The sequence below is a fragment of the Halichoeres trimaculatus genome, unplaced genomic scaffold (genome assembly GCF_033239565.1).
Source record: "Halichoeres trimaculatus isolate MK-OKI-2021-1 unplaced genomic scaffold, fHalTri1.1 fHalTri1_scaffold_11, whole genome shotgun sequence".
Classification (NCBI taxonomy): Eukaryota; Metazoa; Chordata; class Actinopteri; order Labriformes; family Labridae; genus Halichoeres; species Halichoeres trimaculatus.
The window spans coordinates 17,367,629-17,393,575 of record NW_027437189.1 but is presented as its reverse complement, the minus strand read 5'-3'; the positions used below and the strand labels follow the sequence as shown (position 1 = coordinate 17,393,575).

The 25,947-nt window shown below is 38.2% G+C and overlaps 2 protein-coding genes and 1 non-coding gene across 13 annotated transcripts in view; 1 reads left to right on the top strand and 2 right to left on the bottom strand.

Moving 5' to 3' along the window:
• Positions 1-11,510, bottom strand: part of cacna1db (calcium channel, voltage-dependent, L type, alpha 1D subunit, b) — a 54,200-nt gene extending 42,690 nt beyond the window's left edge. For 10 of the 11 annotated variants that reach the window (XM_074681822.1, XM_074681825.1, XM_074681824.1 and 7 more), the window contains exons 1-3: positions 11,377-11,510; positions 8,174-8,642; positions 7,506-7,611 (exon numbers count right to left, since the gene is read on the bottom strand). In XM_074681822.1, the coding sequence (XP_074537923.1) occupies positions 7,506-7,611; positions 8,174-8,642; positions 11,377-11,410 (609 nt within the window). In that variant the 5' untranslated portion in view covers positions 11,411-11,510. Of the gene's footprint in view, positions 1-7,505; positions 7,612-8,173; positions 8,643-10,751; positions 10,963-11,376 lie in introns of those variants that run through there. The other variant, XM_074681823.1, reaches the window with a different exon arrangement.
• Positions 11,511-14,087: 2,577 nt separating this feature from the next.
• dcp1a (decapping mRNA 1A) lies at positions 14,088-24,737 on the top strand. Its single transcript, XM_074682469.1, has 9 exons — positions 14,088-14,263; positions 14,588-14,628; positions 15,098-15,225; positions 17,721-17,787; positions 17,975-18,098; positions 19,186-19,281; positions 19,531-20,139; positions 20,300-20,509; positions 22,231-24,737. The coding sequence occupies exons 1-9, from the start codon at positions 14,132-14,134 to the stop codon at positions 22,309-22,311; spliced, it is 1,488 nt and encodes a 495-aa protein (XP_074538570.1). The 5' UTR covers positions 14,088-14,131; the 3' UTR covers positions 22,312-24,737.
• Positions 24,738-25,856: 1,119 nt separating this feature from the next.
• On the bottom strand, positions 25,857-25,928 carry trnaa-ugc (transfer RNA alanine (anticodon UGC)). The gene has a single exon. It is a non-coding gene; the product is annotated as a tRNA-Ala (tRNA).
• Positions 25,929-25,947: the final 19 nt, after the last annotated feature.

Sequence of the window (25,947 nt, the reverse complement as noted above, 5' to 3'; positions counted from 1 at the left end):
ACCACCACAAATCCACATGGCTGTGTCACTGATGGACTGGCAGGGTTGTTCTAAGAAAAGGTGAATTCTTCTGTAGAGTAGTCATATTAAGCTGCGTTTAAACAACATGCAGCAGTTATACTGCAGTGGTCTGTTCAAATTTGAGAGTGTATCAATGAAATGGGTTGCAAAGCGAGATTTGCACTACTTGGCTAGGTTGTACTTGGTAGAGTTGCACTGGTAGGATACAGCAAAGACTTCCTGTCATTACACATTATTGACACATCTACATTCCTGCAAAATAAATCCAAGAAATGGTGTCCATCAAAGAAAAGGACAAATCTTTCTTCTTACTGCTAAACTTCCCAAGCAGTGTTTAATTGGTCGGATTGTCCACAGATGCTAAAAAATAGCATTTATAAAAGTGAAACTGTCTCAGTATCACTTATAAACTCACAGGGCCGTCATGAGGGGAATCACTTTCTAGATGAGAAGGTGTCCACATATTTGTTTGCATATAACAGAACTCAAAACCTATCATCACTGTGAAGCTCAGTGTTGCTTCTTTCACCATCACATTTTAAACATTACACTATAAATTCCACAATGTGCTTTTGATGCCATGTCCTGCATTGAGGTTTATTTCTTGTTTAGGTTTCAAATAAATACTCAGCAATATCAATTGCTAGAAATATTCTGAGTATTTAAAAATGGGTTATTCTTATTTTGGCACATTTTTACTTGGCATAATATAATTTCCAGTTTATTATCTTCTTTATTTTTGAGTCTTAAAACAAAAGTGTTTGGTTTTTCATCTGTTTCCAGTCTGGTTATACAACAACACAATCCAATGAGGGATTATGTTAATTGCGTCACGCACCAAAGCCCTGATGTGATACAGTTACAAACAGCTGCACTTAAACAAAAGCCGAAGATGACATTGAACAGGAAAGCTCTAAAAACAATCAGTTCATTTATAATATGAACATAACAAGGCTGCTCTGGAGCACAGTGTGTTCATCTCAGTTAATTTATATAGCGCTAAATCACTTTCAGGAAACATTAACAGACCTGTCTGATACTGCATGTTCACTGTAAGATCTCAATATAGACAGGGGCCTTATAAGTGGAACAACAATTAACAACTGTGCAGTCGTTTTTGACAATCCTTCAAGCATGCCTGTGGTTTTTAACAAGTGACTGGCTACTGAAAAGGAAGAAGACACCACTTTAAAATGTCTATTTGTTAAATAGAGGTCACAGCAATAATTTCTTATACATTCAAGGGAACTGAGAAATCTAAAGTATCATTTGTTTTTGTAGTAAAGCAGATTTGTCCCTCAAGCTGACACTCCTGATCTGCAGCATTTGCTAGCTTGCTCTGAATGCAGACATCTATTTATAGATAAATAAATCTTGGTCAGATTGTAACCAATGGGAGCAAGAATGTTATTACTACGGATCCTGTTCCACTTTTAGCTCTACATGCCATCTGCTTTTCCTTCATACACCAAACCAGATAGAAACACGAAAGATAGCCTGTCAATGTATGATTGGTCAAGTCTACTTAAAAAAAAGAATACTACAGTCAAAGGTCGGAAGCCAGAAAACCTCATAAAAAAGGTTTGATCCTTGGATGCAGGAAGTCTGCATTTACTGTTTTACTTTTAAGAAAAAAAATTAAAAAACAGCCCGCCAAAAAAATCTAGCATAAAATAAGCTAGCGCACACACGCACACACTCACATTCACACACAGATTTCCCAGAGCAGTGTGACTTTCTTTCCTCTCTAAACCTTTAATCCCCGACAAGTAACATGACGTAATCTGCAAATTTAATCTCTATCCATCTCTTTTCTTCTCCCTTTCCCTCTCTTTCCTTACATACTTGTAGCATATGTAGCTAGCAAGTTCTTTTTAATTATCCATTATATCGAATAACTGTGTATTAAAAACCAATGCACATCGAGCTAGATGTTTATATGCAGCACTTTCTTAAGTACCTGACACGCTCACGCTGTAACAGTGCCAAAATGAACTTATATATCATAGGAGTAGTATCACAGAAGTCAGGTTCCGATACAGAGTGTTGAAGCAGAGCGTCAGTTGGAGCCATATTGGAAATGGAGCAGGCTTTGAGACTCCACTCTTCCAGCTACAGGGTGCCCGCCTGTCAGTCAGCTGAGCTGTATCGTTGAATGGGCAAACTTGTTATCTTGATATCTTCCAAACTGCTGAGTTAGAAAAAAAAGTCAGCCCCCGGACAGTGTGTGCCTTGAGAGAAATGAGCTTTTTGGATTGGAGTCATTTTTTTGTACCAGGCTGTAAACATGTTCATTTTGCTACAAAAAATTGTCATTTTTGGCTTGGTTTGTACGTGGTTTCTGGCAGTTTTTGAGCCAGCCTCAAGCTGACACTCAACAAACTGTTGGGTTTTTATGCCCTATGCATTATCCTTATTTCTCCTGGTTGCAGCTTGCCTGTTACTTCACAATCTAGTCCGAAACAACATAATATTGGTGCGTGATTTTACATAGGATTTTGGTGTGACAGAAGTGCCAGGGTATTAAATGTATGTGTATTATATATGTGCAATATCATCAAGAGATAACAGTAAGGGTTAAAAGTAATGGTTGGCTACTCACTCTTGTCTCTTGTTTCAGGTCGATTGACTTCCTGCCCTTCTGTGTCTCCACTTTACTGGTTATCCTAATGTGCCTCACCTGCTTCTTATTATCCCCACTCCTCATATGTGTCCAAACTCAGTCTTATCTCCTTTTCCTCCCCTTTACTCTCTGTCAGCATTTCAGTCTTATTTCCTCGTGTAGCCCTGGTAGTTTAACACAAACTCCTCTTTCTGTCCTTTTTTGGATGAATAATGCTCCATGACCACTGGCTTACTGTTCATCAATGACTACATCCAAAATTAGGTCTACTCAGGAAGTCTATTTCAGCTGCAGGTTTTCCTGCAAACTTTCATTTCCACCATCTTCTCAGCATCCACCCACTGACATCAATTGAAATCCCTATCTGTGTACTCAACACTGTATTGCACAGTATTAATCTTCATGACCTTAGTTGTGAATTGCCTTTTTGGTACCTTACAAATTAGATTCAATGTTAAAATGGTGCCTTTTCTAAAAACATTTACAGTTTTTTGGATTTTGAAAACACAAGAATTTGTGGAGAATGAACACCACTAAACACACTTCCTGAGGACGTGATTTCTAACCAATAACATAATTTATTCTATTTTAATATAATGACTCAGCTAATCCAGTCAGTCACAACAGTGAATCTTCTCTCCAATGAAGACCCTCCTGCCCTACATCCCCCATCACCCCACCTATCCTTCCATCTATCTCTCTTTTTCTGTTGCTCTCTGCAACCTCCACTAATTTAGTGACGACTAATCCACCGCCCAGCTTAATCCCTCAACCCCCTCTCTCACACAAACATGTACACATGACTTGTACACATGTGCACACTTTCTCTAATTCTGAACAATCAGTCCCTTACTCTTCCACATATTTACCTATTTAAAAAAGTTAAATAACACATTTATCATAAACTAACTTATCCAACCACACAGAAAATATTTTAACTGAAAGTTTCATTCTTCTTCTGTAAAACAAAGTGGGAGAGCTACTGTTTCACAAAAAGGTCTAAGAGGGCGTAAGTTGCAGTAGGTGTTGTTGGAAGCTGAATGTATAATACTTGACCTCATTTTTGAAATTATAAAACACATTCAAACAGTTTTGAGTGTTGCCATTCATGGTGTTCAATAGACAAAAACAGATACAGGGCCGTCTACAGAGCCATGACTACTTGTTGTAATTCCTTTGATCCCCTGACCAAACATCACCCACATAACCAAATATAAATTCAATGAAACATTCATTGTTGAAATGGTACGACGGCAAAGATTACTATCAACCTTAGAAACAGTGTTGGGCAGTAATGCATTACTAACATTACAACAATATTACTTGTACTAGTAATGAGTAGTGTAATGAATTACTCTTGAAATTTCAGTAATAATACTACAGTTACTAACGCAAACAGTAACTAGCTACTCCCTTACTTTTGTTATTAACACACTGACAAGAATACAACAATCTGCTGATTAAGTTGAGCGGCAAGGTAGGTCGCTTCATGGTTGCCAGGTATCTCGTTTTCCTGTGAAGTGGGGCACCTTTTTAGGCACTGCATTTCTTTTATTTTTGCTGATGGGCTTGTTTTTTAAATTGTTGACAAACATACCTGGCAACCCTGGCTAGCTTGAAAGATAGAGTGGTAAATGTTTACATTCAGCGGCTAGAAATATGCCTGTTACTTAAGTTTTGTCAAGAGGAAAGATAACAGAAACATTGTTGTCAGATGAAAATTGTGTCCCGGTACGAGGTCTCTTTCAACCTAGATCATCTTAGACTGGATTTCAAAAACTGTGTCTCTCATCCTCAGTTGTACCAGATGTGTATCTCACATAACCTGTAACTTGAGTTCATAGTCTGCAGATGAAAAAATGCACCTGCCAGCAATTCTACTTATAATACTAACACAGAGACAATGTGAAAACTCAGTTTCAACAGGAGAAAGGACGCACAATTACCATTTTTTTCAGTGAGACTTACATTATATTCTCTTTGTGCTTTTCACACAACCTTGCTATGTCAAACATTCACACTTCCTGTTTCTTCCCCTCAAACTTTAGTGGTGAGTGTAGACTTGGACAGTGTGAATAAACCCCATCTGTTGAGGGGGCATGCTTCATTTCTATGCATCCGTCTTCCACACACTTGTTCAATATGTGCTTAATACACATGAACACAAAGACACACAACACGCAGACACACACACACACATACACAATCCCCTATAAAGGCTTGGAGTCCGTCGCTTCCTTCAATGGGTTGAAGTTAATGTATGCCCTGAATCATATTTTTACTGTAGGGACTGTGCTACTTTAAAGATTAAACAACTACTACTGCTGACAGAAAGCAACAAGGTGTCACTTCAGAATGAGACTCAATTCATATTTCAAGATGAAAAAGCTATAATACATACATAGCTATAGCACACAGTAGTAAACTTAGTAAACTTGTTGGAAGCAAGCTGAAGGTGAATGAAATGAACAAGTCATCTACAAATGAAGAACAGTCTTCCCACTAAAGCAAAGACCTGCATGGTGAGCACAGGCAGGAATAAAAGCAATCACATAAACTAGGGTTTCAAACACTCAATTGCCTAAATTATTAGTCTCATAAATAATTGCATTAATAGTAAGTGAAATGAATATGTTCCAAGAAGGTTTATGCTTCAAGTAACATGAGGGTGGAATAATGTTCTTGCTTTATACAAAAGTACGGTTGTTATACTTAAAATAATCCACGACGAGGACAAACGCTCTCCACAAAATCCTATAGAATAACCGTAGAAGAACTCCATGCTCTAAAAGTAAACTTCAAACAGCGTGGCAAACTCAAGCCCATGTAGCATCAACTGATGAGCACATTGACCAGAAGGTAACATCAACTTTGTTGTAATACTTTGTAATACTTATACAATGTAGCGACCAACTTTGCACTGGTGAAGGTTACAGAGAGGGTATTTAGCTTTCCCAAATTTTTAACATGGGGATAAAGTAACATTGGTGGATGTCCATACTAAGTATGTCCAAATGATCAGAGCACTAGGCAATATTGTGATATGAATGATGGGGTTGTATAGGTATTAAACCCCACAGGCATTTGTTGAGGGCAATGACTTTTACTTTAACTGCAAGGGAAGTTTTTTCACAACACGCCTTTGCTTTATAGGTACAAAAGATTGAGGTGGAGGCAATTTATCATGAAACCTTTAGATTAAAAAATGAGAAATTGTAGTCACATTCCTTAATATATCATTTTCAAATCCTTTGGCAAAAAAAGGATAAGTTGTAGGACTGTCACTGATCTGATATACAGTCCTGAACAAAATATTAAGACTGGAGGGACAATCACAAGAATTAACATTTTGCACTGGTGGATCATAAGGAAGTTGTAAGTAGAGCTTCAAAATTCAAAAATAAGAAACGGAAACAACAGACAAAGAAGAAATAAAGAGAGAAGTTAATTGATTGAAACCTGCATTTAAACTAAAACAAAATCTGTACAGAAACCTGTTTTTTTTTTACATCATTTTCATTCAGGCATTTACAGTGTCATGATCTCTTGATGAAAAAAGCAGGACCTAAAAAGCATTTTCAACAACCACAAGATAAGCAAGACTGGTTGGGCTACTCACTACGAAATCCAGATAGTCTCTGACCTCTACTATGATGTGTCTGGTCCCTCCACCACAACAAAAAAGAGCCCAAAATGTTTCAATCACCTCTTTAATCCTTATCATTGGATGCAGAACCTCATCACAGCTACTGCACTTGATTTTGGACCCATAATGAGAGTGGTAAAAATTTCATTGAAAAAACTGTCATACTTTCATAGCTCCAAAATATAAATGTAGACAACCCAATGCACAACCCAACTGTTTGAGAGAACGTGGTAACAATATCCCAGACCACACATACACACACACACACACACATTTTCTGGGCCTGTCCTGCTATTAAACCAGTACTTCTCAAATATAGAAGCGTGCCCTGAAGTGTTAAGGGGCGTGAGAGGCAGGAGGGGAATTTAAGTGTTGGTGTCTTTATGAACAATAAACAAGTTTCGCTTTGGAAGTGAAGCTAGTGACAAGGTGGCAGCAGTGCTCAAACTAATCAACAGGCTGCCTATTCAACCCAGCAGATACTACTACACGCTCCACACAAACAGACTGTAAACAGAGCTGACAGAGGAGGAGAGAAAGAGAAGTTTCTGACAGGAATGAAAAGAAAAACAGACGGTCATCAGAGGCAAGGAAAGCAAATGACCGCTATTAGCATAAAAAGACCAGAAAGTATGTCAAAGCTCAGATAGACCTTTGGTTTACCATGAGTACCGATAGAAATGAGGAAAGACTGGAGAGTAAAGAGTAAAAACTCTGGCAGCAGACAGCAACAAACCTAACAAATAAATCCCTGCCTATCCCTTCAAATTGAAATGGTAAGGACATTCTTGAATGGCAAAAAAAAATATATATATATATATATATATATATATATATATATATATATATATATATATATATATATATATATATATATATATATATATATATATATATATAGCATTCCCTGTAAATTAGCAGTGTAGATAGCAGCCTTATTGAAAGCTACTGTCTACTAGAAATATTTAGTTTCTACTAAACAGGACACAATAGTTACATTAACTATCAGTCTTCAATATTCCAACACAGATTAGAGGGCATAAATTGTGATATGTCTCTATTCCACATAATGATCACAGTATAAACATTTGCTAATCCAGTAAAATTCAACATACACTCACACGCACACACTATATAGCAAATTATCCTCCAGAAATCAAAGTTTTCTTCCTTTATCTTGTGTCATTTTTTAATATATTTACAAATGCTACTCACCAGTTCTTGGTTGGTAGAATTGGAGTCATCTCCGGGGAAGGGGATGTATATGGCTAAGGCCACACAGTTCACAAATATAGACAGCAATATAAAGATATCAAATGGTCTGGAGGAATACACTGTTAAGGAAACATCTGAGAGCCATTGTTATCATTTAAAAAAGCCTTGGACAAAGCAGGGTTTTGACTACTTGGCTGTAATATTGATCTTACAGTTTTTAATTTGTCTATTTTTTGGGCTAATCTTTTATTTTGGCAGCAATAGCTTGTTTTTCTAAAAAAAAAAAAAAAAAAAAAAAAAAAAAAAGGGTACAGAAACACTTAACTGTCAGTGGGGTATGGTTACGTGTTTATGATAATTACATTTACAAGAATGCAAAAAAAGGTGATGACTGAGATCTAAGAATGCTTAGATTCTATTTAGATAAACCTTAAAACTTATTGAAATTCACCAAAGCAGCTATATTAGCATTGTCCTATTATGTATCATATATATGTTACACGAGTTTTTCTATAAATATTGTTGTGATTTTTCCCTTGTTTACATTGTACAGTAGTTTATTCAGGACTGTAACTATCAATCATCTGCACTATAAAGCAGTCTGTCCATAAAAATATTCAATGCCTTTTAAACCCCCGTTCATAACTTTACTCTTTAGTATAGGATACTTCCACTCCACAAGGCTGATGCAGGCCCTGCGAATTGGGTTATTCAGTGTCAGGCAAAACAGAGCTCTGGGTGGTCGGCTGTTGGTAGATCCTCCCTGCTTTTTGCTTTTGGCATACTGCTGTCTCTTCCTCTGTGCAAGTGAGCCCACAGGACCTGGTCCAGTAGTGCAGACTGAAGGTTGTGAACTTATGTCCGGCTTTGCATCATCTCCCTTTGCTTGGCGAGCAGCACTAATAGCAGCATGCCAAGCAAGGACTGGACTGACACTGGAGCCAGTGGCACTAGGGTCCTGGGTGCCACTCCTGGCCCCAAGGAGGCCATGGGAGGAACCAACAGGCTTGCCGGTACTTGGTGGGGCTTGTAAGGGCTCCGATGAATGAAGATGGTGAAGATCAGTGTTGCTTTCTGACCATAGTGCAGAGGTTTCATTGGAGGAAGATGCCCTTCTGTTGCTGGCATACTGTGCCCCTGAGAGGAGAGGGTGGGGGAAAAGAATTATGTGTGGCATAGGACAAACCAACAAAAACTATTAGCATCCTTTTATCACAAACAGCTGCTATTTCATCAGTCCCTTTAAAGAAATGGGCAATATATGTATATATAAACTTTCTGATAAACTAAGATCTTATTAAAAGTAGAAAAGTGTGGGTATGTTCCATTAAGCTTGTTGGCCTTACAATCAATGTCACAAGAAATGTCACTCAGACTCATAGATGCTTAGCATGGGTCATTTAGTCAGCTAAGTTTACTTGAATAAAATTTACAATAAACCCTTATAATTTCAATTAGGGATGCATGATATTATCGGCACAATATCGGTATTGGCTGATAAAAGCTTAAAAACACGTTTATCATATCGGCAGATATGAAAATTTCTGCCGATATGCACTGCTGATAAGGTGCTATTCAGTTAAGATTATTGTTATTTTCCATCTGAAAAATAAGCTCCTTAAATAAAATGTAGCACTTCATTTATTTGCACTGCAGAGCTCTGTGTCTGTCACCAGGTTGTTACAGTAGCTCTAAAATAATCAAATGCAACTTGGTTATGTTTAAAAATGCATTGTACATTTAAAGTTCATGTGATCTAAAGAAATTATTTTTCTGCATTTCAATACTGAATGTCTCGAGTTTGAAAAAAATAATACATTTCTTATTTATGGTAAAATCACATGTTTTCTGTCTTGTTTTATGTGTGTTTCTTAAACAAATAAGACCGTCACAATAAGAGTAACATATAAATTCCAGTACAGGATAGACTTAGCTTTCTTTACAGTGAAAAAAACAAACAAACTTGTGATTATCGGATATCGGCAAAAATCCAATATTGTGCATCCCTAATTTCAATACCAGGTTTTTTTATTGAAAATGTCAACTTGTTCAAAAAACTGTGAAAAGTGACTAATCATGTCTACGTTTTTTTTCCAGGTTAAAAAAAAAAATCCATGCTATATAGGAGGAATGCTTCTAATGTGGAAGCATTCCACCTTTAACTTTAAAAGTTGTTCTAAATGTGAATATCCACCAGGGATGAAACTTTACTTGACTTAATAGCTTACATTTTAAGTGTAAAAGAAGACAAAGATAATCTGAGAAGCAGAAGGAGTAGCCGAAAAAGGAGAGTTGAAAATGGGTGTGAGGGAGACTGGGAGATTAACAACAGGTAGGGGTTTTGAAAAGGCAGGTGGTGGGGTGGCCAATAGAGAGGGGCTAAGAGGGGGTAAGGGGAGGCTAGGGAGTGTGTGTGAGAGAGGGAAAGATTGGCAGGCAGAGAGTCATTAAAATCAATATCAACCATGAACGAAAAAGATAGTGCCCTTGAAACGGTCACAATGATTCAGTGCAGCTCTATAATCAAATCACATTTAGAATAACCAAAATTTTACTTCACCAGAAGTTGCCTCACACTTCTTGGAGACAAAGTTGAGACAAAAGTGATTCAACGAGAGTGCCCCCATTCCCAACTTGGCAGACTTATTTGAAGTGAGACCTGAGCAGAGGAAAAGCTAAACAGAGCTCTCCATATACCACTGCCAACACTCCTCATTCCGGGCTGTAGCACATGCATCAATCGTCGTATACTCTGTTAGTCTTTCTAATGAAAGTCCAGTGAATTTTAGTCTGACTGCGCCAAGTATCCTCCGAGACAAGTGCTTCAGCAGCTAGTCTCGGCTTTACTCCAACCTGTAGCTTTCTAAAACTGTTTTTCTCTGGGTGGTTGATCTTGTTGCGTGAATCACTAACCTATGACTGCAGTTCAGACATTGCCACAGAGTTTGAAAGTTCATAAACTACAATGAGATTTTGAAACGACCGCTTGATGTATTGCAGTCTACTTCACGGACAACTCGTTCATCTGATTTTTTTTTTTTTTTACTGCTGTCATTCACGTACGACGTTGATCACAGTCGAATCTGTAGATTGAAATGTACGGGAACATATCTACAGTCACGGGTTTGTAACACAATTACGCAACAAGCAGACACTCAGAGAATAACCCAAACTCGCCACCTCTTTTGCACAGCTCCAACTCTGCTCCTTTGCTTCGCGTTTTCTTTTCTTTTTTTTCTTTTTTACCTTCAGACTGTTCATCTGATTCTGGCATCCTCGAATCCACATCGAAAAAAGCGTGTTTAAATCCAACTCATCGCTTGAAAACAAGAATGGACGTCAACGCGTGAGCCTGAGTAGAGTCTGTATTAGTGATTTAAAAAACATGTAGCCCACACGACGCAAAGCTTCACAGGAGCGTCAAACATTTCCTCCACATCCGGGTGTCTGCCTGCAACTCGCGACAGGATTGAAAGGATGATAGCAGCAGTAAATCCGCTCCCCTCAGTTATCCTCGCTGAGGCTCCGAAGTGGCTTTGAGCATCATAGGCCCACGAAATGTATCACTTGAAAACCTGAAATGCACCTGTTGCCCTTCACCCAGCTTTGGAATTCAGCTGAACAGACTGGGTCCAGACAATGTTTACAGACATGAAACCAGATTATGTTATTTTGTTTTGACAGATTTACGTGTAACCTTCAATGATAGGCTTTTAAATTTCAAAACAACTGATCAAGCCATTTCTGCAATAGGCAATACAATCATAATGTAGCTCACTACATTTCTGTCCATGTTGTACTGTGTGCTAAATTGTGTTGTCACAAATGATAAACCATCAACAGCATGTATATTCCAGGCCTTGGGACTTACCCCTCAGGGGTCTCCCCCTAAAAATGAACGGCATTCTGTCACCTGGCTCTTCCCTGGGGCCTCATTACGCTGGTTTCAGCCCTCACTCCTCAGACATTTGAGAGAAAATGAATCGTTGAAGCTGTGCTGGAAGGTTACCAGTGATAGGATTACCTGTGGTTCTTATGGAGGATAACAGTTTCACAGTGGTGCGTAGCCTAATCCTCCTCTTATAATCCCTGCTCTAACGTTCCCTCTGGGAGGGGTGGCTACAGTTTAACAACCCTAAATTACAACCACAGGAATTAATCATTATATATCACATATGATTTGTCCAAACAATTGAAGTTTAGCACAGGTACCTGTACAGTGCATGGCCTAACATTCATAAAATGATAAACACAGCACTTTTAATTGTCAATAGAATGCTTCTGGCAATTTTATTCATTCATTCATTCATTGGTAATAATTATGGTTTGGGCTTTTTTGCCTACATTTAATAGGGGAGCTTGAGAAAACAAAATATAAAGAGAGAGAAAGAGAAAGGAGAGGATATTCACCAAACATGGCAATACCAAAATCAAACCTGTTTCAGTGGGAGTATGACAGTGGGTGCCTTCTCTATCAGCTGAGATACACTTGGGCCAAGCCTACTATGTTTTAATGCTTTCCCATTGTATGTTTATTGTCATATTGAAAATAAAACATAATCACAGGTCAAAGTTTAGCATTACGATTTCAATTGAGGCAGCTGTGGCTCATCACTGGCAGAGTCAGTTGTCTCTCAGTCGGAAGGTCCAAGGACGGTTGAATACAATAGAATCAGTTATACTGACGGGCACCTTACATAGCAACCCCTGCTATCAGTGTATGAATGTGGTGTGACTAGGTTAATGTGACATATAATGTACAGTAAAACTGCCTTGAGTGGTTCAAACACTTGGTAGCGCACAGAGTAAACACAATCATATTACATATCACCATATTGTATAACATCGTAACACAAAATCAGTCCTTCCCCTGATGTACTCTACAAGGATGAGTGTTTTTTTTTTTTTAAACAAAACACTCTAGCGATAAGTTAAGTAGCTTACTTCATGACTCCAAATGTCCCCAAAAGCCTGAGATAGATGGGACAGGCAGAAAAAGCCTCCACATCATGTCAAAAGGACACACCCATTCTGTGGTAAGTTAGGCCCACTACACCTCGGAAAGGCTGACCAGTAAGTTCTGGCATCCTTGGGAGATGCTCAAAATAATATAAAAGGAGGGCAGAGCCAGGACAAGGAGCCTGTATGGGCTACCCCCACCTGGTTAGATGACACCCTGCCTCCTGAGAGAAGCGAGGGAAGAAAAACAAAGAGGAAACAGGGATTATAGCATATGGAGAAATGTCTGTGAAGGGTTAAGCATCAAACAAGATCTGAAAAAAAAACTGCCAATGGGTCAAAATAATGTATTTGTTTAGTTTTTGTCTCAAAACATTATTCTAATTTTACAAAACTTGTCAAGCAAATTTTGCTTACCCCACTGGCTTTTTTTTCAAGGAATTTACAAGCAATTAAGGCCTCTTTTTTCCAATATCTTGAATTAAGACATTTCTCGGATTTTTTTTGCTGACAGAATCAAACTTTCTAACCTTCCTGTTCTGATCCTGCTGCCAAATCTGCTGTCTCCTATCCTGAGGACGGGACTTTCCTTGTTGAAATTGGTAACTGTGTCTTAGACCAAATGGCTATGACCTGTGGGGTTCCCCAGGGTTCAGTCCTGGGACCCCTATTGTTCAATTTGTACATGCTCCCATTAGGTCAGCCAATACACAGCTATAATGTGTCCTCCCACAACTATGCAGATGACACTCAGATCTACATGTCAATGACGGCAGGCGAACATGGGCCCTTCACTCTGCCACTGCATCAAACAGGGAAATTGTGGATTTAGACCTCAACTTTAAGAGCCACATCAAACCAATAACATCAGCAGCTTTTTACCATCTTAAAAACATTGCCAGAATTAAAGGAATGGTGTGTAAACCTGACTTAGAAAGACTGATCCATATTATGATTTTATTTAATTTAGCTGTAAAGCACTTTGTTTGCCTTGTGTATGTATTGTGCTCTACAAATAAACTTGCCTTGACGTGCCCTCTTGAGACCCAGGGGCGGTATGTAGTTTGAGTGCATCTGTTTGATATGCTGGTATGGCTGTAGTATTTCCATGTTGCCTGAAACAGGCCGGCCATCCAGCTTCACCTTAACCTGTGACCTTTGGACTTCAGACAAATATTGAGGGATGTGTATAACACAAGACATTACCATTTTAACTTAGCATACTATGCAATTTCCCCAAAGTCCTTCCCATGATAATATTCAAGGCAAGACAAAAAAATTAAAATCTTTTTTAAGAGATGATTTTTATGATCACTTTTTTTAGGCCAGTTTTCTTTACTGCAACTAGATTTTTAATTAATCCTTTGTTCAAAATCATTTTCCATCGAGTAACACCAGTCAAGTCTTATACAAATAAATATATAAAATATTAAATTTGTTTGAGTGTTTGTGTGTGTGTGTGTGTGTGTGTGTGTGTATGTATATATATATATATATATATATATATATATATATATATATATATATATATATATATATATATATATATATATATATATTCTGTCAATTCTATGTATTTATTTTTATCATCTTGACGGGAGAGGTTTGGCGGAAGTTGTTAGTGTCTTCAGAAGTCCGTCCGTGCAGGAGCAACAAACGCAGCCAGTATGGAGACTGTGAATGCAGGACACACGATGAGTTTAGCAGCGCTACAGAGACAAGACCCGTATATTAACAAATTGCTCGATGTTACCGGTCAGGTCGCTCTATATAATTTCAACTCCAAAGCGAATGAATGGGTAGGTTTTCCAGAACACTGCAAAACATTCGAGATTTGCTCAGTAGAATAGACACCTAGCATGCTAATGCTAATGTTTACCTTTAGATTTACACTACGTTACATAAACGAAGAATTATGTAAATAAATTTAGATACATCATCAAATCACTTCTGTGATATGGTGCCATATAAGGTGTTTAAGTGCTTTAATTCTTTTATATTTTTTTAAAAGGGCAGCGATACATCAGCTAACGTCAACATCGAGTACATCTGTCCTTTATCATGTAGCACGTCTTTAATCAGTGGTAGTTGTTTTTGACACCTATGGTTGTGTACTATTTCAGGAGAAGACTGAAATTGAGGGAACCCTGTTTGTTTATGCAAGGTAAGCATGTAAATAATAATTCAATCACTACGATCATGTTAGTTGTCCATGTGAGTCCCGCTGTTTTACGATACGTTTTGACGTAACGTTATTCTGGGCACGTGTGTAGGCCACAGTTTTTGTAAACAAACATCATCTGCTGTTTTCCTAGAGGCCAATCTTAAATCTTTTTTGTAAAAACTGTCTCTTTGTAGACAGAGTGGTTCTTATGAAGGCCCCTCGTGTTGTAATCCCAGCAAAGACATTGGTTTTGAATAACTGTCATTCGTTTCTTTCCCTTTTATGACCTTGGTCAAACAAAGTATATGGTAGCAATTAATCTGCTTTAGTTGCATATGTTAACTTCACACAATGGTTCCATTACTTTTTCAGGAAAAAATGTGGTGTTTATCATTTAACAAGCTGTATGTCATTGATTGTTTTAGTTGTTTGAGTTTGAGGTTTTGTTTTTTGTTTTTTTGGCCCTAAGGTCAGCCTCGCCTCATCATGGCTTCACCATCATGAACCGCTTGAGCACAGAAAACCTGGTGGAGCCAATTAACAAAGACTTGGAATTCCAGCTGCAAGATCCTTTCCTGCTGTACAGGAATGGCAACCGTAAGTGTTACACAGTGGCACTACAACTATATATTTCATTCATAGTTTAGACATATGTGTATGGTATAATTTGAGATTTCTAGCCTCATCTAGTATTTTAGTTATGAGTAGCTAAAAGCAGCAACTTTGTAAAGTCAAGTATACAGGTATAAAAGCACAATTACATTTGAGCCCTAGTCAACCATAGACAATCCTTTGAGAATCTACATGTATAGAGATTTGAGATTTCCCAGAAAATGAAATTTTGATCATCTCTTATCACACCAATATACATGCTGTGCAACATGCCGGGAAAATTTGTTATGACAGAGGCTATACTTGAGATTGTTGCCTAGAATCACAGTTGGTTTCTGTTTTGAATTTCCTGCCCTGGTGTAACAAGACGTAGCTTCATCAAAGACAAGTCAAATGAGTAAATGTCAATAACACATCAAGTGGACAGCTGTTTATATGTTAAATAAATTCACCACCACAAATGCACACATGGAAAAAGAAAACAATGGTACCTTGGAATATGTTGAACAAACATCGGCCCAAAGTTCTCCGAAACATCTCTTTCCTCCTTTGTTTGGAATCAGCTTGCAGTCTTGGAGTGTCATTAAGCTGGAAAACTTCTTCTGAGTATGCTTTCCTCTCACAATATGATAACCAGATTGTGACTGTTCTAACTGGCCACAGAAAAATTATTTTGCTTTGGTAAAAAAAGTAAATATCTTTGTTTTTATAAATCTGACTTCTTATAAACTTTTATACCATCATAAAAGTTGTGATTTTTCAGATTAATACATCATATGAAGTTGTACAAGCTGTTGGCAAAAATCATAGTCTTTTGGAAATAATTCTACAGAAAGTAAGAAAAAACTGAGGCCATGTTGTAATTTGTCAGATCTTGAGAAAGTGACTGACGGTACTTCCACTGTGATAATCTATCAAAAGTCTGAATAGGAGTTTCACCAAGGCCGTCAACAAAGAGTTTGAATGTTTTCCCATTTGTTTGCTTATAAGGAAAAACAGCATGGCAATGGACAGTGTCACAGAAGACTGCTCCCCGGTGGGAATGGGGTTGCACATCAATTTGGCTGGCATGGAAGGCATATTATAATCTTTTGTCAGTGGTTTTATTGTAGTAGCTTCTTCTATAGCTTTACTTGAGTCCAAGGGTTGCGGTCCACATCTTATTCCCTAAAAATGAGTTCAGCTGCTGCTAGATGAAAGAAAGTGAAAAAATGTAGCCTCCAGTATTTGTTGAAGAGTCCAACTCCAGGCAGCACACAGTCAAATCTGGGACATAGGCCTGAGTGATTTTTCTCTAAAAGTGTCTTCCACCTTTTTTATAGCAATGTCGATTTTTACTGCTAGTAATAGTTTTACAGGGGTTTTGTGCTGTTTGTGCAGCACAAATGGTAGTTTCCTTACAAATCCACACAGTTAAAGGTCAGATTAACAGTACCTTTCTGCTTTTCTTTGCCTTTGAGCTCCTGTGAAGTTGTGGTTCTTGTGGTATTGTATCCAGATTTATGATGTTGTCGGAGAGAAAGCACAAGAAAAAGAAATTAATCCTCAGTGATTTTGAGTATCCTCCCCTGGTAGTGAACTAGGTAGAGGAAAAAGGATGGTTAGAGGCTGACACCAATCAGGAATTAGCTCAAAGTTTCCTTCTTTAAAATACCTGTGAACTTGCTGACAGAGACGTATGACTGAACACAAACTGAGAGTCTCACTCAGAAAGAGCAGTGTACTGATACACATATACCTGTTTACACCCCTTCATATTCCCATTGGTAGCAGTAGATTCTGCAGGGAGATACACACTGTGGTTGCTAGGTTATCTCAGCCTCCTGATGGACCTCACATACAGTGTTGTTTCATCACACTGGCACAAACACAAGCAACCATCATACATTTAAGAAATATTTTCTCCATCACTAATATTACGCCTGAACTCTGTCCCTTCTCTTTCTGTATCTCTCTCTTTCCCTCTCACTGACCCCAAATCAGTCAAATTGGATGGCAGTCTTACATGAGTTGATTCTGCTCAAAGTTTTTGCCTTTTAAAAACAAACCTGGCAGCCTGTTGGCTTCCATTTCCTGCTGTTTGTTTGTGCTACTGTGCAGAGGTGTATTCAGACTTTAAGACTGAGATGGCACAACCAGGACACTGACATGGGTAGGGTAGAAGTGTAATAAAGTGAATTATATGTGAATATGCATCAGCCAGTCTAACAAACATTTTTTTGGCCCTTTTCGTTTGCCTTTGAGTGGGTGGCCTGCGATTGGGTCCAGCCTGTGGCCTGTTTTCAGCATGTCGTTCCACTCTCTTTCCCTGTTTCCTGCACTATCCACTGTCCTCGTATCTGATTTAAAGCATGAAAAAAAACAGGAAGTAACACCAAAAAAAAAACAAATAAGGCATAATTGTGCAGTGTTTGCTATAATGACCTGTTGATTATTCTAGCAAATGATGTAGTTTATTGTGTTTGTGTTTGTTTTTGCAGTGGGCATCTATAGTATTTGGTTCTATGACAAGAGGGACTGTCAACGGATCGCTCAGCTGATGGTCAAGTAATTAGCCTTCCATTTTCATACTGTGACTGTGCTTGAAAGAGGACTTTTTCTTCACTTTTAGCCATAGACGCTAGTTGTATGCTTAAGACGAAGTTATGAATTTTCCTAATTAAAATATTAATTCTCATATATCAGTTAAAAATAAATTGTGTTGACAGAATTTAACATTTAAATTCTACCCTAGGATTGTGAAACAAGAAGCAGACCACGCCAAGAGAGAGTCGCCAGAGAGTATTAATGGTGTTGCAGAACCAAGGTCCATCGACATCCTGGAGCTGCTCAGCAAAGCCAAAGAAGAATACCAGAGAGTGAGGAGACACGCTCTACCAAATTAACGATTAACAACACAGAATCTTAGCTTTAGGATGGAAAAGTTTGGGGAACTGTTTCACTAGATTTTGGTTGTTTCTAGGTAGAAATAAGTATTGGAACTGATACTTAAGAACATTTGGCATGTATTTATGTATTATGTTTCTACCTTTTGTATACCCAGATGATTCCCTTTCAGTCAGTATCAGTACTTGAGAAAATACACAATACTCATTCTTATCATCAATATATAGATAATCTTTTACAGAGCTTTAGTGGCTTCCTGCCTCCCCAACATTTCTACCCTATTTTGGTTTTAACTGCTCAGAGAAAGCCCTGGTATTTAGTCCACATTTGCCACATGACTGTTGAAACCTGCCCACACAACACAAGTGCCCAGAAACAGCCATGAACACAGTCACACAGCACCTCTGATCTCCACCAAACTGGAGTGAGAGTATTGTAGCTATCCACAGCCAGACAGCAATGAAGCTTTACTGATGTTTGCTGAAGCCTTTAATTGAACTGTGATGCACACAACGTCACACCAGATATAAAACTGCAGTTATGCTGTGTTAATTTTTGTGATTCACCATTTTTGACAGGAGACTCACACAAAGCAGCAAGACAAGTAACTGCTCCTACTTTTCATAAACAACTCTCCCCACAGTTAAAAGACTTCAATAATAGATATAGCATTTCGTCCAAGTGTATTACACCTCTTTCTGATCACTACATGACATTGTAGGAGAATTTATATTGAGTTTAAATACGTCAGTGTTGAGCTAATCATCATGATTAGAATGGAGCTGGTACTCTGTCCTACTGGGGTGCAGGAGTCATGTCATCTAATTTAATTGAGACTTTTCTTGTTACGCTTCTCTTTCATCTGCTCAACAAAGTTTTAGTTTTAATAAAATGTAAATATTGCTTCTTTTAAACACAAACCTGATAGCTTTCCTTTCCAATTTTCTAAGTAGCTTATAGTATATACATCAAGCAAACCTATCTTCTCGTCAAATAACTTCTCCATTATATCTTGCAACATTTTAAATCTGTCCTTCTTCTTGTGTTTGTGTTGTCTAGGCTCAGGGAGGTGAAAGAGATACCTCTGCAGAACTGAATGTAAAAGCAGCTGTCAACACAAGTGAACAGGAGCACTGCTCATCACAATCTGAAAAGGTATTTGCATTATAGAAACATGGATGTAGAAAAATCTATCTAAAACTTTTATTTTTATGTATGCTTACATTTGTCATCTGCACATTTGTGGAGTGAACCTCCAGCACCAACATGAACTGCCTTGAATTCTCTACTTAATTATCATGCATTTGTGGGTCAGCCCTCATGAAAGATGCTCAATCCTTTCTGTCTGTCTTGTGTATATAGATCTACTCATTACTTTTCTTTCCTTCTTTTTTGACCTACCAGAACTCTCATTCGATTGTGAAGCAGATCACAATTGAAGAGCTTTTTGGTTCATCTCTGCCCAAGGACACCACTTCAGCCACCCTGCCTGTCCAGCATACTACCACCTCCTCTAGTGACCCCTCCACTTCTTACCATCAGAACCAGTCTTATTCTACTCAAGGTCATCAAAACCGACACCCTCCTTCCACTCTGCACGGCCCAGATACTAGGTCAAACCCACAGCACCAAGCCTCGAACCTGCCCCCAGCACCATATACTTTACAGCCCAGCCCTGTTTTCCAGTCAGTGGTGCCCAAGTCAGAGCACCAAACTCTTTGCTCAGTCTCCCCTCTGATGATGTCCCCTGCTAGCCTCGAGCCTCATGCTGCTTCTCCTGGATCTACAGCACCACTGGCAACCTATTTGGGAAAGGAGATGCTCAACACGCTCAAACCGGCAGCCCCAACTTTAAATATAAACATCCACAAACCAGTCCTTGCACCAAACTTTCTGCCAAGTGCACTGTTTCCGCCCCACAGCTTCCAAGAGCCCAAAGTAAAACCTCTTCCACAGCAAATAAAGGAAATGGATGTTTTCACTCAGCCTACAAACCTAATAAAACCGCCATCTGTAAGTACAGCAGTTTGGTTATAAGTATTTTAATGTTTTGCAGCAAAGAGTTTCTGTCTATTAATATTATTTACGTCACAACATATTCAATTATACAACTGCATAGAATTCATTACCTACCTTTGATTTTTTTCTCTCTCTGATTTTCTCTTTTCTTTAGACTGTTGCCATGAATCCAGGTGCAGGTGAGATGTCTGTGCTTCTTTCCCCCAGTGCCTTCCAGCAGTCCATCAATAAGACAACGGCAGCATCATCAGGGTTTCCTCCTGCACCCTCTGAGCCTTCCTCCACCTCTGTAGGAATTCTAGAGCCTCAGCAAGCCTCCTGCAGCAAAACACAACTACAGGAGACTCTTATCTACCTGATTAAGGTACACTATGGGGGGAAATACATACAGTTGGCTTCTTGGCATTGAGAAAAAATACTTTTCAGATTGTGGACTAAATAAAAATTTAAGAAAACCCATAATAAAGTTAGTACAAAATAATTACAAAATCATTTTTGTTATGAGAGCAGCATTAAATTAAAAAAAAAAAGCTAGGAACTGTTTATCTCTGCTTTCACATGATTTACACATAATCAAAATTCAAAGACCATTTAAAAAGCTGCATGCATTTACATTTTTAACAATTGGATCTTAAAAAGCTTCTGAGTAGAGTTTCAATATGTTAGAAGAAGACCAAAAATGAGCAAGCAATTTATTGAAAACAATTAAAGTAAACATTTAAAACCACAGCCTTTAAAAGCCAAAATGAGGTTTCAATGTCATTTTCTGTCAGGTATTACTCTGTTATGACCTGATGTGTTAAACAAACCAGAAAAGGTTTTGTATTTAGACTCTTTAGAGAAGCCACCTTTTGCTTTAATAACGGCCAACATTGACGAAAGAGGGAATTATTCAGAAATGGAGGGAAATCAGACCAGCGGAAACCTGTGCTTTGGTCCAGTGAGTCTAAATTTGTGGTCCCATCCACCATGTCTCTGTGAGACACAGAGAAGGTGAGGGAATGGTCTTTGCATGCGTGGTTTCCACCATGAAGCATGGAGGAGTAGGTGTGATGATGTGGGGGTGCTTTGCTGGTGACACTGTTGGTGATTTATCCAAAACTCAAGAAATACTAACCAGCATGGCTACCACAGCATTCTGCAGTAAGATGCCAGCCCATCTAGTGTATTAGGTCCCACACAAACCCAAACCTATAAAAAGGCTACCTGTTTGAGATTCTCACCTCCACAAAAGGCATGATGAAACCATGTTTATCTGTTCATTGCTATTCTTCAATTCAGTTCAAAGTAGACTTGATTTTTTTTTTGTACCATTTTTGTCCTGTATTATGCAATACTCAAAGCATTACATTTGGAAAGAATTCCTTCAGCTTAACTTTCACCACATTTTATTTTACAATCTAATCCCAAGAGTTTATTCTTTTTTTCCGCAAAGTTCCACACACAATACCATGTAATGACAAGGTGAAAAGGTCTTTTCGAAAATTTTTCAAATGTAACAAAGGTCTTGTGTAATGCATGTACATAAGCATTTGCATCCTTTACTATGAAACCCGAAACTGATCACAGATGCATCCTGTTTCCGTTGATAAGCCTTGAGATGTTCCTACAGGCAGAAATCTGGGAAGGATGCAAAATTTCTGCTGCCTTGAAGGTCCTAAAGAGCAAAGATGTCTACTATTTGTAAACAGAAGAGCCAACACGGCTCCTCCTGGAGCCAGCTTCGGGGTTAGAATAAGTGATCGGGGGTGAAGGGCTCTAGTCAGGGAGGTGGCAAAGAACCGGGTAAATGCAGCAAAGCACAGAGAGATCCTTGACAAAAACCTCCTCCAGGGTGCGCTGGACCTTAAAATGGGGCAAAAGTTCACCTTCCAATAGGACGACTCTTTGCAAATAGCAAAATAACTTGGCTTTGGGACAAGTCACTGAATATCCTGGGGTTGTCCAACTGGGACTTGGAACCCGATTGAAATTGATTTTATAAAGTAAATACCCCGCCATAGTATTGCTCTTGTTATCTTGTTAATACTCTCATAGTTTTAACATGTTTGTTCTGACTCTTGTCTTTATTTTTTCCCTATCTAGAATGATGCAGCCTTCCTTGGTGCCATTCATGATGCATACCTGCGGACCCTGACAAAGGACTTCAGCAACATGAAAGCATAGGGATTTTTAACCACCATAATGCTATGGTTTCTTTCTCGGGAAGTCCTTTTGATGAACTGATGATGTTGAATCCTTGAGTGAATGGGAGCAAAACAGAACTTAAAATGTTTTTAATGCACTCTCATCTCTCTAAAACTTACCTGAGTTCTGAATGTGATCAAAGCATGCGCTGGCATCATGTAACTCTTCATTCATGACCCAGAACTTGTTCATTTTTTAACTCTTACATGAACATATGTTATTACTATAATCCTACCTTTCTGCTCAAACGTTGGTGGGGATGTGCTGAAGGAAGGATGAGGTTCATTTTTCCTCTGCAGACTTAAGGATACATTTTAACTACATGAAATTGATATGAGTGTTTGCCACAACTGGTTAAGTTCAGCTACTGCTGGTTTGCTTCAGAATGAGTCTAGAGTTGAGCTCCTTTGACATTGACTTTTACTTTTTAGACAAATTTGCATTGAGCAGTATCAGACTCACCAATTTCGCTGTCTTATGCCTCTTGTGTTTTGAGTTTTTTTTTGTTTGTTTTTATGTGTTTTTCGTTTTCACAATGTGAAGGTATTGAAACAGTGTTCTTGCACTCTAACAGCTAATCAAAGAAAGATCTGTGCTGGGGACCTCAAATTTGAGGGTCAAAACAGTGTAGCTTTCCTGCTGTGAGTATAAAAGACTGCTCTTTTCTTTTTATGCTTCTCAAACATTTTGTGGCATTTCAGTGACACATGGTAAGGAAGGTATTGTCAGATTTTTTTTAATTTCAACTGCTGTATAGAATATGTTTTTCTTTTTAAGCACTTGCAGTGTAGGTATCAAACTTGTATTTTTTTTTATCATGTTTAGAGATTGTAACATGTTCAAAGATGAAAGAATGTTTGCACAAACAAGCTAATTTTCTTCCTTTCTCTTATCGCATCATTTTCTCCTTACTCTGTGTGACTCTTTCTCCTCTAGTGTCATTCATTTCTTCTCCAGCTGAGCACACAGTAAAAAGTGTTATTGGAGGGCAATGTGCAATTGATAGCAGTTGCGATGCCTTCCGAGATATGAGTTTCTTAGGATACTGAAATACTATACAGTAGAGCTTGGGTTATAAGTCATAACCCTCTATGTTGTGATTTTGCAACTAATCTACATTTTTAAGTACGATTAAAATATTGCAACAAATGATTAATTATTTATCATTAAAATATGGGAAACTGTCTGGTTGATAGGGTTTTGGGAATTTGAGTATGTATGAACCCAATAGAGTTAATACCAGGAACTGAACCCAATGAGAAAAAAATATATAGTATGTAACTCACCTCCATTCCTGATTCTTCAGAAATTTTACAGGAACACTGTAAAGTCCAACTTCGCAGATTTGCAGACCAGACCAAACTAAGTCATCTTTATATTAAAAAAAAAGATTTTGAAGAGTAAAAAGCTACTTCAGTATAAAAATAAGCACTGGTGACTGCAGGGGGAGCACAAAGAAGCAAACATGTCCCCTCATAATTTGCACCACTTTGATTCTCAAAGAGCACTTAAAGTTTACTTCTATAAACATCTGATATCAGTCTGAAATATTACGAAGAAAGGCTTCTTTTTTTAGCATGTGTGGTTTAAAAAAAACACACACAGGCTTACTTGGGAGTTTCAAAATTGATTCATTCCAATTTCAGTGTTATTGCAAGATGTATTACTAATGGTCCAGATTGAAAATGTTTTCTTTTTTTCTGTTGTCAAAGTTTTCAGCATATACGAGACCAATAATGAAAATCCTGGACATGTCTATCTGCCTTCTGTACATCTGTCTGATATCAAATATGGTCTGGAAAAAAAAGTATGTGTACATAAAGTACTAAACAAGTTTATTAGACCACCTGTCTTGAAAAAGGATGACCATCCAGCATCATAAAGAGCTTTAATATGATTCGAGATATGTGTATTTTATCTATGCGTTAATTACAATGAAATAAATACAGAAAAAATGCTGCATTGAAAAATTACAAATTACAGTAAGTCCTCTCTAGGGAGCCACCATATGCTATAATTTCCCAAAGCGTTAATTGTGATCAGAGGAGACTGATCTGAGGAGTGATAAGTGAGGAGATGCCTGAGCAGGCCTCTCAGAAGTCTTTGAACTGATAAACACGCCCCCATATGGCATTTCACTCAGTGATAGGATGCTGCAGCTTCTCAGACTTCTCTGAAACTTTACATCACCAGAGTCTAATGAGCATGAAAAGATGGAGATTTAAGCAGTCACTGAGGATCATAAAGCTGATAGAAAACAAGTGTGTGATGTGAGTCTTAAGCACAAAATACTGAATATAACAATGTATAACAGTGGATCACCACAGAGTTTTTTTTCAAGTGTTTTGGTCAAATTCATTATCTAATGTAATAAATCATATAGTTCAATAAAAAGAACAGAAATATTTGTGAACAGTTATTTCTCTCTTTCAGTTCCCTGGTTATTTTCTATTTTTAACGAATGAAATTTAACACTGAGGGAAAGGTTTGTTGGGGAAAAAAAACACTTGTAACATATACTTTTAGCTTTTACAGATTCATTCAAGAGCATGTGTTTTTAAAAAAGAGTGACACAACTTCTATTTTTCCAGAAACTTGTCCTAAAACCTGATAATAACTAATATCCAGTGTTTCTGAAACATCATAAAGTAGGTTATATACTAGGATTCAGAGTTCACAATAAGATTTGCACTCGATATGGACAAAATGATTAATAAAAAATCAAATAATGATACATTTTTCTGGTAAAGTGATCTATAGACTTCTTGACAGGACACAGAACAATCAGAGTGCAGCTTTTTCTTCATGTGAAAGTGTTAAAAAGCACTGTTACTTATTTTCATTTTATCATAGTTATTACAATGCACATGCAGACACACAAAAGCTGACTGACAGGTGATCCTGTGATGAATCTTCATTAAAGATGGTGCTACATGTAACGATCCAGAGGGAAAAATGTCTCTTTTTTTCCCTCTCCCCTCTCTTTATTTCTTTGCACCTTTACCATGTAAACTTGGTGGGAGGAACTAGGACGCATGTGAGGGATGCAAGGATGAAACTTAGTATGCAGTGCACTTCAAATAAGTGCACTTACGGAAGTACACAATTTGAGACACGGCCATGATTTACAGCTCTGTCAGCTGTTAAACTGTTTTGTGCCTCTGTGTGCCTCTTTGTAACAGCAGGGGGCAACAAATGACCGAGGAATGAAAGGGCTGACAGGGTTCAAATAAAGAAGTCAGGTGGGTCAGAATCAGTGGGACAGAAACAGACAAGTCAATTTATTCATGTAGGGATTTATTTTAACATTGCTCTTCTGCAGGATCATCAGAAGTAACATTATGCTTTCCTCTATTCACGTTAAGCTTCTGCTCACCCCCTTTTCCTTTACTCACATTCTCACTTGTCCTTGCTGAGAGCTCTAGCTGTACCCTGATTCACCTCTTGAGTGAGAAGTGTCACACGCACTGGATTTCCCATCATCCCTTTGTTTTGGCCGTGTTGGAATATGTCAGTTCAAAACGTGGAGATGCCGGGGATTGAACCCGGGGCCTCATACATGCAAAGCATGCGCTCTACCACTGAGCTACATCCCCGCCTGTCACATTCAGGAGA